This window comes from Falco biarmicus, chromosome 13 (assembly GCF_023638135.1).
Source record: "Falco biarmicus isolate bFalBia1 chromosome 13, bFalBia1.pri, whole genome shotgun sequence".
NCBI classification, from domain to species: domain Eukaryota; kingdom Metazoa; phylum Chordata; class Aves; order Falconiformes; family Falconidae; genus Falco; species Falco biarmicus.
The window spans coordinates 2,524,634-2,537,786 of record NC_079300.1 but is presented as its reverse complement, the minus strand read 5'-3'; the positions used below and the strand labels follow the sequence as shown (position 1 = coordinate 2,537,786).

General features: G+C 45.0%; 1 protein-coding gene across 1 annotated transcript; it reads left to right on the top strand.

Annotated features, from left to right (window-relative positions):
• The first annotated feature begins 95 nt into the window (after positions 1-95).
• LOC130157939 (ovocalyxin-32-like) lies at positions 96-11,890 on the top strand. Its single transcript, XM_056358035.1, has 6 exons — positions 96-401; positions 7,380-7,442; positions 8,337-8,511; positions 9,203-9,339; positions 10,174-10,236; positions 10,326-11,890. Exons 1-6 carry the CDS (start codon positions 171-173, stop codon positions 10,482-10,484), a joined length of 828 nt encoding a protein of 275 aa, XP_056214010.1. The 5' UTR covers positions 96-170; the 3' UTR covers positions 10,485-11,890.
• Positions 11,891-13,153: the final 1,263 nt, after the last annotated feature.

The following is a 13,153-nucleotide window of genomic DNA, read 5'->3' as shown; positions in this document are numbered from 1 at the left end:
AGGGATGGGGAAGGGGAGCAGCCGACACGCCCGGAGTTTCCCCGAGCGCTTCCCGGCACTGACAGCAGGCGGAGGGAGGGCGGGAGGTAGCGGGCCGGGCCCCCCCTGCTATTAGTACCGGCCCTCAGCGGAGCCCGCCTCAGTGCGGTCACTCACCGCTTCTCAGCACCATGCAGGGGCTCAGCGCCGCGCCGCCCGCCGCCTTCCTCAACCTCCTCCTCCTCCCCCTCGGCGCCCTGCTGCTGCCGGCGGCCGCGGCGCCCGGCGCCGAGCGGGAGCTGAACCCCAGCAGCCGGCTGGCCGCGGGCACGGCGCGGCTGGCGCTGCACTACCTCAACTCCCGGGAGGCGTCCCCCGGCGCGCTGCAGGCGCTGGGGCAGGTCCGCAAGGCCACGCTGAAGGTAAGGGGGAGCCGGAGGGGAAACGGGGCGGCTGCAGCTCCGTGGGAGGGGGTGGCTCCCCAGGTGGGGTCTTTAAAGTCACCCTGGGAAAAGGACAATTAGCAATAATTATTATAATAAATCAGTGGGACGGTGAGTTAAGCCGCCCTGAGGTTAGTGCGGCCCCGCGCTGGGCACCGGGCGCCTTCCCTCTTCCCTCAGGGGGCTGCTGTCCCGCTGCCACTTCCCTCAGCGGGTCCCTGGCTCCCCTCAGGGGGCTTGGTGTCCGGCCGCCCCTTCCCTCAGGCGGCTCGGGGTCCCCTCGGCGGGGTGCTGCTCCCCTGCCCCTTCCCTCAGCGGGCGCCAGGCACCCGGGTCCCCTCAGAGGGGAGTGGGGACCCACCTCTAAAAGCCGTGGTTTAAATGTCCCCCAAGTCCTGCGCCATGCATGTTGGTGCGCTGTCCTGCAACCAAAAGCAGCACGGCACAGATGAGGGACGGAAGAAACTGACACATGTGCCAGGCATATGATGGAAAACCAGTTTCATAAGGAAACATTTCCAGCAAAATCACTTCTGGAGTGACCATCTGCTTTGTGTGAATAGGGACGGAGAGGACTTGGCTTTCTGGAGTCTCTGAAGCCTGAGAGCTTCAACGAAAGGCAGTGCAGTTCCCATCAGAAAACATGCCTTTCTTTATCTTCTAAAACACATGTCAAACTAAGGTGACAGAAAGGAGTGGGAGCCCCAGATAGGAGCAGCTATCTAGGCAGGCAGGCTTGCACCTCACAGAGAGCTTGCCAGGGATGCTCGAGGCAGTGCTCAGGGCAGGTCCATCACCCCGCACCCCGACAGGCAGGGCTGCTGCCTGCAAGCACTGTCCCAGTCCCACGCAGCACTTTTTTCCTCCCTCTGGGTTTGGGTTTTGGTTTGTTTTGGGGGGTGTTGCAGTTGTGGTTTTGTGTTTTGGGGTGGTTTTTTTTTTTACAACTTAAGTTTCTGAAAGAGAACAGGTAAACATTTCTGGGGAATGCTTCCCCAGGGCTGTAGATCCTGGAAAGAAAGCACTACTATCCTGGAGAGCTGAGGAGGATCTAAGCTATCCCAGTGGATGGGACTTAAAAGCAGCTCTCTCATCCTAGCCTTTCCTGCTAGGTCAGTGCAGGGCAGCTCCCTGAAGTGAGGGCTGGTTGTTTTGGATTCCCTGTCCGAAGCGCCAAATCCAGCACTGGATTCCATGGGATCCTTTTCATGGTTCTGGCATCTGAGAAGGAGATCTTACAAGACTTGTCCTTCAGCATCTGCACAGCATGTTCAATTCGGGCCTTCACTCCTAAAATTGAGAATAAGATGGTTTAGTGTCAAGTCTTCACTTTCAAGAAAGAAGTTCCAAGCCAGCCTAAAACATTTAGGATGTACTATTGCAGTCCTTACAACACTGAACTTGAGCCTCAATCTTTCACATATATCCCAGTTGCCAGTGGTTCCAAACCAATCTGAAGCCTGTTTGAGTTGCACACAGTATTTAACAGACCACCAGAATAATTTCCAATTAAATGTGACAAGGCACAACCTACGCATAACAATTCAGGATCTGCATATTACTTTGTGTAATGCAAGGCCCGAAGATAGTGTTAGTTGTGCTGCCTGTCTGGGAATGTGGGGAACATGATGTTCTGCTATAGATTTATCTGAGACCATACCCTTAGGTAGCTCTTTGTTTTCATCATCATTGCCAAAAACGTCAATTAACCATGTTGTTTAATAGGTGCTGAACATGGACATGCTAGTGTGGCATTTCAGTCCTCCTATGAAATTGCTGCAGACACCTATGACAGAAATTACTATGCTATTTGATACTTCTTTCAAAACATACAAGTTCTCCTTCTATAGTTACTGGGCACTTTACTGGGTGGTGTGCTTACGTCTATATTTACATACACAAAAGCTTGTGCGTCTTCTAAGGGCCACAACATGGCCTCTGGCAGCAGTGTGTGCTGCTGGAAGCACTGCACTTGTCTAGTAAAGAGACATATCAGAAGTAAGGGGTTGGTGCAAATCCTCCTTCCAACCCCAGTGTAACTGAGTATTTTGCAAGGTAGTTTTGGCTGTAGGGAGGGAAAGGAATTTTTTTCCACTGTCAGCAACCTGCCTTTTAATATACGAAAGAAAAAAATTGGTTCATTACAGAGAAGTGAAATGCCTCATTACTTCCTCCCAGTACTAGATGCTGTAGGAACTCCCTGGAACCACTTTCTGCAGTTTATTTCCCCTTTTCCTTAGCACACACTGAAAACAAGAGGAGAAATGCACTAGACATGGTCACTTTCTCCTTTCCTGTCCTCCACTGCAAAAAAAAAACAAACCAAAAACATCCCGGAAGGAATGTGCTATATTATGTGAATGCAAAATACAGAAATGTTGGGGGATTGGGGGTGTTTTGCTTTTTTTTTTTAATTATTTTTTAAAGAAAGCTAGTTTCCTGTTGGTTAGTAATTTAGTGAATCTAGTAAAAATAGGACAATTTTATCGTGGAATTTAATCATAACCACTGTATTTTAAAGCTAACATTATTAGCCCACTAGCCAGTGAAACTGCAGTAATTAGAAACAGGACTGGAGACAGCCACCAGCACGGTAACTCTGTTAGATGCAAAAGAATTTTCAAGTTCAGGTAAAATGGGACTTCAGTGCTTTTCTCTCCTAGCAACAAATAGCAGAGATATGCCAATCATATTAATGCCTGCCTTGCCATTGGCTGCAGTTTTCTTTTTGTTGTCCCTTCTCATTCACGTGTTTTTTTTCCTTAAGTGAATATCTTCTAGGAAACAACAGTGTGCATCTCATGGAATAGTTGACAGCTGCACTTTGAGATACATTTTTGATAAGAGAAGCTTTAGTGTGTGCCAATTGAGATCCTAGAATTCAAGAGAGAAACTTCCAAAACGCTGATGTAGCAGTCTCCCATACCAAGCTGTCCTGGAAATCATAACTGAGCAGTGGGTAGGTGAAGTGTGAAGGTAAAGCTAGGTAATCTCTTGGCTAAACTGTAACATTTGCTTAAATTGGACTACAAAATAAAATTTTACAGATGGGTATTTCTCTTCACAAGCTCACCTTGGCACAAAACAGTGTAACACCAGAACTATGGTCCTAATATTAGAGGTCAATTAGAAGATTTCTACTTATTTCCAACAGTCAGGACCCCATGTTAGGATGGGAAAGGTAGAATCAGGGGCAGGGTAGGTAAATTGTCTGGGGAAATCTAGACACAGAGAGGTCAAGAAAATAGCCATCTCTGCTGGCTTTTCCCTCTGGTCTGGGCAGCCCGAGAGCTCACCTGGCTGTCTGTGGATGAGACCTCTCCAGCACATCCAGAAGCCACCAGCCACCTGAGCTGGACAGTGGCAGGGCGGCGAGGCGGGAATGGCAGAAGGCAAGCCCCCAAAGGACACCTCTCCCTCCCCTCTCCGCAGTGCCAGCTTCTCCATGCTTAGTGATCAGGTCAGCAGTCTGATCTGGCGACCAAAAGCTGGTACCAGGGGAGAAATGCTGGTGGGGAAACACACGAGAAGAGAAGGAAATCTGCAGCAATGAGAGAGGTGATCATCCCTTTCCACCCCAGCAGGGAGTTAGAGCCCTGTAAACCGATTGCAAAACCACCTCCTTTGGGACCTGGAATGAAACTGCTCTTAAATTGCTGGTTTGGCCTTTATAGTACTAAAAATCTGTCGTGAAAGTTACATTAATTTTGAGCCCGGAAATAAAACAATCCTGTGACCCAGATATTCAGTGGAAAAATGAATTACTCACTTGTTTTCTTCTCTTTTGGACACTTTTATCTCTGGCTGCTTTCAGCCAGTCATCATTGTGCCATGTCAAATATTCCCGAGCTCCGATTTAACTCTATGTGATGGTTTACACTGATGCACTTTAGACTGATAGCGGAAAATAATAGCGGAAATGAAAGTGGTGTTTTTCTTTGAAACAAGGAATACTTTTGTAAAAGTTAAAATTATTTCATGCCAAATGTACCTTCTCCCTGGCAAGATGAAAGCAGCCCTCAGGTATGAATACCCAGATTGAATATGTATTTTAGCTGCATAGCTCCACTTGAAAGTAGGTGAGCAGTTCTGCTGTGGTGGAGTTGTTGTGAATGAAGAGAGAATATCTACTACTTCAAAAATCATGTCAGCACAGAATTATGTATTTTTTTTAAAGAGAGTATTTATCAGGTCACTAGTCCCAAAGCTTTCTAGCCTTCCACTGAGAAGAATCAGAGACTGATAATTAGTTTATAAAAAGTTCTGATTGCTTTTTTCTTCGTTAGTGCTCAATAAGCAAATGCAATGATACTGCTAAAAGGTTGTGTCAAAATCTGATTACTATTCTCAAAATTACCACAGCTATAAAAATGATTTTTTTTCTTTAACAGAGAGAACAGGTGACACCAATGCAAGAACAAATAATTTTGGAAGAATAGTTGAACATATTTTAAATGACTGAATATGCTGGACAGAAAAGATCCAGCTAAACTATAAAAGAATTTCTACTAGAGAGTTTAAGACCCTGGGTTGTAACTGGGAGTGTCCAGTCAGGCTGCTGTACTGTGCCCCTTGAGGAGAAGTTTCAGCAGGAAACAGCATCCGCTATCATCAGTTAAATCGGAGCTAAGTTTCTCCTGCTTCGGGTTCTGTTTCAGGTTCTCTCATCTGCAGTACTAATAACAAGAAAAGGAATAAGCTTAGATCACTGTGCTTAAAACATACCCCTACTTGATCAAACAAAGCATGTTAGAAACAATAGCAATAACATCTCTTGGGTAGCTTTGCAATAATTAGAAACTTAGACTTAACTGCTGTGACTATTGTGAGAGATTAGACCCTTCCTTCAGCGCCATAAATTAGTTATCCTTTTGTAAATCTGCGTTTCAGAAAGCTACTTTTTAATATTTTTCTACGCTAAGAGCATCTCCTCATGTCACGTTCTCTGTCATTTTGAGGACAACATTTTAGCCAATACACAAACCGGGGGCAGGAAAAGGGGAGAATAAGGAGGTGGAGAAAAAAGATTACAAAAGTTTGAATTTATCCTCCCTCTGTATCCTCTGTTCCCTTCATGGTCTGATCTGGGTCCAGCTCCAGACTTGTCTCATCGTAAAGCTTCAAGAAGGGATTTTATAAAAGTAGAGCAAATGACTAAAACCAATTTGTCCTCTTACCTGCAGTGTGTAACTCCGTGTATGTACTAAAACCAGGTGCTGGGCTGATACCCTTGCCCTGGGAATTAAACTTCTTTGCTGACATTATGCTATTAATGGCTTCCTGGAAGCACGTATGATGGGAACACAAAGGCCCAAGTTTAGATAAATAAAACACACACATTTGCTTTGGGTTCTAATCTTTAAAATCATGCGAACAGCCAGAATTCTCCTCCTGTTTATCTTAAAAGTATTGCATTTAAAAAGCAAATAAGACTTAATAAATCGGTGCTGTGCTGGAATACGGTAATTTGATGTAAACGTACACTTTAGAAGGCAGCTTGCACTCTCCAGTAAAATGCATTTTCTAGGTATTATCTCACACAGGCCATGCAAAGGAAAGCCTGTGTAACAATATACCCTACACCAGTAGCAAACCGAAGCAAGAGGAGGTTTAAGGCAAAGGAGAATACCTTTTCTCAAACCAGGTAATATATGCAAAAGGAATAAACTTCCAGACACAGAAGTGACCTGGCTTGCGTATCAGAAAGCTTGTCTAATAAATCACAGTATAGCATATAAAAAGACTTATTTTCTTTCATTTATTTCTGGCTGACTTAATCAAAGGAGAGGCTTGGAAATGTATCAAACAGTTTGACGACACGTAGTGTCATTTTACAAGGAATTAGTTGAATAAAGTTTCCCACACTATTTGTTACTTGGACTCCCCACTCAAAAATACAGAAATTTCAAAACCGAATATAACAGTTGGTAGGAAATGAAAGACTGACTTCTTTACTTACTTCATGAAGTAAAGAGCAGATAACGCAAATACTTTTTATTAGGCTCTGCGCTTACACTATTGAATAACACATTGATCCTGTTCCAGAATAATTAATATTTTTCATGGCCGACATTAAAAGCTAGTTTCCTTTTCACTATGGGGCCAGGACAGTCTGTGATATCCCATGCCAAAAATCCTATTGGTTAACCAAACCCTTTCTGTCAGCAGCAGGGGGAAAAAACCAAAAACTAAACAAAGCAACACACCCCCCACACCCCCCCCCCCTCAAGTCCAAGAAAATGACATATTTCAAAGGTGTACATTTCTAAGGCTTTTCTGATGTTTTGTGCTACAAGAGGCACTACTGGCTGCTTCCCATCAGCAAGGAGTATTCTTTTATTTTTCTTTAACTAGTCGAATCTCAGATAGTTGATTGGGCAACTTAATGACTGGTATTTTCAGGACAAAACGAGAGCAGACAGACCACAACCCTGCTCTGACACGCTGTGTAGCGAAATCAGTCTCTTTCCAGTCACAACAGAAAAAAACCTAGAAAGGTTAGCATCCCCAAGCTTAAATTAGCCTGTGTAATTCCTGTTCAGCTGTGAATCAGTCAGCAAGACTTGATTCATTTAAACATTCAAGGGCACTCTGATAGCTTGTGCAAAAAATACCTCAGAAGCTGAACGCTGATGTGTAATTTTATTATTTTTAAAGTTACTCAGTATCAATCTGTCCTGTGAAGGACTGTGAGCAGCATTTTTCTTCTTGGCTATCTCTGTGAGGAAATGATCTAAAACATCCCTTAACATAAGGGTTATTTACTGTTGTTAAGACCCTTTGTGTGTGCTGCTGGCACCATCTCAGCACATCTCATCCCACCAATTTCCTGATGCCACAAGGCCATGAGGCAGCCGTGGCATCCTGTTTCCCTCCCCAGCGCCCACGGCAGCTCCTCAGCAAGTCACAGTCCGTGAGCTATAGTTACACTGATGGCTGAATCCTTCTCTCTTCCAGAGCATCCCAGACTCAGGTCACAAGTATTACCTGCAGTTCACTACTGAAGACTACAAAAGTGGGGTGAGTTTATGGTCCTCTACATTTTTTCTGACAGCGTGTGTTACAGGAACTTCAACATCTCCAAAGCAGGATATATTTACGCACTGTCGTAAATAGATCTTTCATATGCTTCTTCTCCCTGCCTGTCCAGAATGGGGTATGGTTTGCTCTTAGGGTCACCCGAGTACCCCATCTAATAGCTCCTCTGCTGGGGTTCGAGCGGTCAGAGCACTGTGGTTACCCGCTTCGCTCGGTGCCTGACAAGATCATCTTGTCACAAGTCACATCAGGCAACCGAGCACCTGAATGGAACTTGGCAATCTCAGTGTGGCAGCACGGCCCTCATTAGCCAGTTGTAGCTCCTGCTGTGTCTGCACACCAGAATGAGACGGAAGAGTTGACAGTTGTGTGTTCTTTTTAATTCTAACTCCCCCCTCTGCATTCATTCTGTCAGACAATTGTCATTAGCAATGTTACTGTAAACATCTGCTTTTCCATTACACACGTTTTATGAAATTCAAGTTATTTTCAGAGTTTAATATAAAGCATGAGATTATTTTTGTTTCAAGGCTGAAATATCATACAGTGAAAGTCCTTGTTATCAATTAGTGTTGTTTCTTGAGGATACTCAAACGTATTTCCAAGATGACTTAGTGCATTTCTGCTACAGTTTAAGATCTTCTGCTAAATCACTTTAGCCTTATAGTTTTAACCTATTTACTTTTCTAGAAAAAAATTACATCCTTCTAAAGACTTTCTTGACCCCTGTACAGCTTCATACAAAGTGTCTCATGAAGGCATATACGTGATCCATACATACAATTCACATGTTAACACCAAAAGCTTTTTTAAGAATGCGTTGCTAGCAAATAAAATCTTGGTTAAGGATAACAGTTTTAAATTCTACCTTGACAGGAAAATACTGGGAGCTGCCTTGCTACGGTGTTGTATCTGAAGACAAAGTCCCTGCCTGTTGTCAACATCAAGTGCACACGTACCAAAGACCAGAATCAAATCCAAGAAGAGGACAACAGACTTTACCAAAAACTTAGGCACCAAACCAAACCAATAATTGGAAATAATATTCCAGGTATATTGCTCCAAATAATCGACTATTCCATTTTATCTTAAAGAGCCTAGGCACTTTTAAGGACACGTGCATTTCAAAAATGAGACACGTGTTTACAGTAGCACCCTAAAACTATAGAGCTCACTATCAAAACAATTCCACCGATTCAAAACTATTTTGGGGGAGAAAAAAAACCTGCTTCATTTAGCAACAGTGGTTATCGACACAACATTGTGAAGGCATTTTGCATTTGAAAGCAAGCCTATGCAATTTTATATTCAAGTAAATGCTAAATGTCCTCAAGTAATAACAACTGCCTCAGCCCACACACCTTCCCCAGCTGCAGGTGGAAATTCACAGGGGATGACTAACAGAGCTTTTCCACCCTGGAAACAGAGCACCCCAGTCCCTCTCTTTTCCTCCCAGCTAGGTAAGGATTGCTGTTACCAAGGATATCGGGCTTCTCCCCTCCTTGTGGGGACCCGGTGACTAGTGTCTCTTGGTAACTGCAGTTCTCTCATGCTTTCATACTTCTACTGTGACCGCAGGTTTAGCATCATTCTCCTCCCTGTTCAAGATTTTAACATACTGGAGGGATAAGTCGCTTCCCAGGAACAGTACTATGCCAGGCAAAAAAGCTCTGTGGTTTATCCTTTTTCTGCCGAACAGCCAGAACTAATAACTTTTATACTGCTCTCTTTCTGCCTTGCAGACAGCTACGGCAATATTGAACCTGCGCTGGAGCCAGTGTGGGCTCTGGCTGTTGTTGGCAGCAGTTACATCATGTGGGAAAAGTCAACCGAGAACACGGGTTACTTCATGGCACAAGTCAAGTCTGCGAAGCAGTGGGTAAGTAAAGTGGAAATTACACGTCTGCCTTACAGAAGCTAACAGCGTCTACCAAGCAGCAGAGAATAAAACACTCACCAACAGCTCCTGCTCTGTCACGGCTGTGATTCTCCCAAAATCCCAGTGCCTTCTCCAGACAAGCGTCTCCACCTTCGGACAAGTATTTTGTCTGGGTTTCAGTGGAATAATTTTACTCATTTGGACAAAATCTGGGTTTCCTTGTTTGCAGGGGTAGATCTGTTGGCTTCTGCAGGTTTGATCAGGAGATTGAACAGGTGGCCCTGCCGTTCCTCAGCCCTACTAGGGGCTAAGCCGCCCCTAGGACCCTGCTCTCCCAGCCAAGCCCACGGGCAGCACCAGTCCAGCCCCTGGCAGAGGAGCACGCCTCACGCCCGCAGCCTGCGCCTTCCCAAAGCTTTGTTTCCCTCAGTCATCTGCCATCAACAGACAGTGTTCGGTTTTCACTCCCTACTTACTTCAAATGAGATTTCTCTGGAGAGATTAGTCAAGTAAGATTCTCAAATTTATTTGAGAGTTAAACTCAATTAACGAGCACCCGAGTCAGCCCCGTTTCATGTCAGAGAACAGTCAGCCTGCAGAGCCACGCTGCAGTTGGCACCTTCAAAGCTTTTATGCAGGAAACACTCCCAGTTCCCTCTCTCTCCACATACAAAACCTGTCTCGCTGCAGCCAACGACCACAGCCACCTCGAGCCCTAGCCATCTCGTCCCCTAAGCAAGCTAAATACAGATAGGTAAATCAGAGTAGATTCTGAACTTCAACAACATACCTTATGTTCTTGATCCTTTTTTCTTCTTTTTTATACATGCTCAGATAAGGAAAGATGATTTTATTGAATTTGACTACACTGTCCTACTCCATGAAATTCCAACACAGGTAAGAAAACATGTACAACAACTCCTTTTATCAACAGAGGAACGGTATAAAGTTCATAAAAGATGTGTATTTTTAAATCTGTTCTCCAGGAAATTATTTCATGTCACATGCGCCTCACTTGGCTTCCTGGTCACCCTCTGAAAGTGAAATACTTCTGTGCTTCAGAGAATCAGAAGGTCGAAGACGGATCTGGAGTGGAATCTGGATCAGCTGCTGGGATTTTACACGAAGGGGGAGCAAATTTTTAGAAAAGAGATGTCAGCTTTATGTATTAAATGAGAAAATCCTTGTGTTAATAGACCTGGAGTTGTGATCATTCTTCTGTACAAGTTGAACAGTGAATCTGAATGCTTTCAGTAGGCTGGTTTGTTGCAGAATTATTAATTCTTGTATTTCTTAAACTGCAAGACTCATGTTCTAGGGTTGTACCTAAAAACTTTGCTACTACATATATACACAGATAAACATACACAATTTGATTGTCACTAACCGTTACTTAGAGTAACATACTTTGTAAACAAAGTTGGTATATTTGGATAAAAATCTTGAGAAAAGGATTAATCTGTCACTAAGAAATACTTGTCTACTGATTTTTTTCTCTTTTTTTGGGATAGATACATGCTGATTCTTAACTTGCACCTCCAATAAAACAAATACCATTACGCAGGGTTGAGATTGGGTTTTCCTTCACAATGCTGCTGTTGGACCCCAACCTTCCATCTTCTCCCAGTGTCTGGCCTTTAGGAGGATGTGGACAAGAGTAGGCAGCGAAAACATCTCCCCACAAGGCCCTGCAGAGGCCAGTAACCAACGTCTGCATGGCCCTAGTCCTGCCAGCGCACCACCGCTCCCTGCCTGCGCTGCCAGCTGACATCAAAAGCAAGTTTCTCCTCTCGTATTTATAAAGGCCACTCCGAAAATACTGATGCAAGGAAACCACGTTTTGTTGTCTCCCCGCACCTGTCACCCGTCCAGAACACTGCAAGGCAGCGTCTGTCAGAGGGAAACTGCGGATGTCTGTTTGCAGTTCTCGCACTCACCTCAAACAGAAACAGAGCTGCTGAGAAAGGAGGGCTCTGCACAGCCAAGCTCACCTTGGGCCTGGTGGGGACCAGCCCGCTGCCGGAACGCCCCCAGACAGCCCTTACAGCAGCGACCACCATGTCCTGTACCGTCCGACACACAGCAAAGCCCTGCGGCAAGCGCACGTGGTCATGCTTCCGCACCGAATTCTTCACCTGGGCTACAGCAGACCTGCCATCCTGCCACCGTGCGCTGAGATTGTGCCAAACTGGCTCCAGTTTGCCATCAATTTTTTTCCCCGTTCGCAAGACTTCAGCCAGGTTAAATTAACTCCTTAGCAACACGTACCCCTCCCTCAGGAAAAGAGGCGATGGTCTCTGCCTTCCGGAAGGGTGACTCCCTTTATAATTGTGGTATATTGTGCTATCATTGGTCTGTAATCAGTAACAATGATTAAGGTATTTAACATGAAAGCTTTAACTGGGGGATATTTAGGCCGGGTGATCTGCTAACCCCCCAAATTCAGGCACATTACACCAGTGCATTAGACTCTGATGCACTTTTACTGGCTGAAGCTTTTTATACCAGCACCGAATAGGCATTGCAATAAATTCAGTGAAGCAGTGTTTCACTCTTGGTGTTTTCTTTTGTTGCTGGTAACATTTCTCATCGTCAAAAGCATGAAATCAGAGCTCAGGATGGCAACATTTCTTAAAAGAAATTGGTGACGAAAGTATTTTTTAGAATTAAAACAAAGAAATAGTATGGATTTAGCACTTTGGGGTTCTACTTTAGCAGCGCACTTAAACCACAGGTTTCGTTTCCTTACCTTGCTTTTGCCACTGCTCTCCAGACCTAGAACACAGGGTCAGGTACTTCCAGCTTGCCAGGTCGGTGTAACTTTGACTACTAATAAGCAACACAAACTTACCCAGTTAGGAAACTGCACAATAACTTCTGGACAAGTAGCAAACCTGCTGGAATTCAAAGGCAACATTTCCACCAGCTTCTTTAGGGCCAAGATCTCAGCCAGTGGATCAGAACCCGAAACGGTGGGGTCTTCACGCAAGCCCGAGTGCTGGGTGCAGCACTGCAGATGTTATTAGAGTCGAGGCTCAGGCGGGTTCACAGCGAATTCTTGATGTGAAAAACCCCACGCGGAGCCTGCTCGTAAGAGGTACAGACCAGAGACAAGGAATAGCTCTCTTCCAACTCTGCTGCTGGGAGGAGTTCCAGAGTCAAATACACTATGACCGCAACCTAAAATTTAATTAACGAGAAATACCCCCATCTCACGCACAAGGAAACAAAACCCAGGGCACCCCAAACCCAGGCCCTTGCTAGTGCATCCATCCTTCCTCTGCCACCCCCCCGCAGGTTTTCTCCCTGGCGTTGCAGTTCAGCAGGTGCCGCAGCTGTCCCCACACCACGCTCCCATCGCCTGCGCAAGGTTGGTGGAGAGCCAGCACACACCTGGCAGAACCAATTCGCCAGGACTGGCCTCCACTGAGCATAATATAAAAGCCGTAAATAAAAATAAAATCATAACCACCCCATTTCATTTCTGCATTCATACTGCTTTTGTAAGACACGTAAATATGCTGTATTTGCTTAAGAAAATCTCCAAATGTCTGAGAACCTGCAGGGCTTTGAAACAAGGTCCAGCCAAGTATTTTCACAAAAACAAAGCTACAAAAGCAAGGGAATCAAGACAGCTTGGCACAAAGCATCATCATACTCCTATACAGCATCACGCCTGTGCTCAGCTAGCATTTGCATGCCCCTGACAAATCTCCTGACACTGGACTTTTTTTAAGCTTAAAATAAATAATTTCCAGCATCTTTCTGGGAAGGCTGAGGAGAAGCCCGGCCATGACAGCTCTGGCTGCGGCTG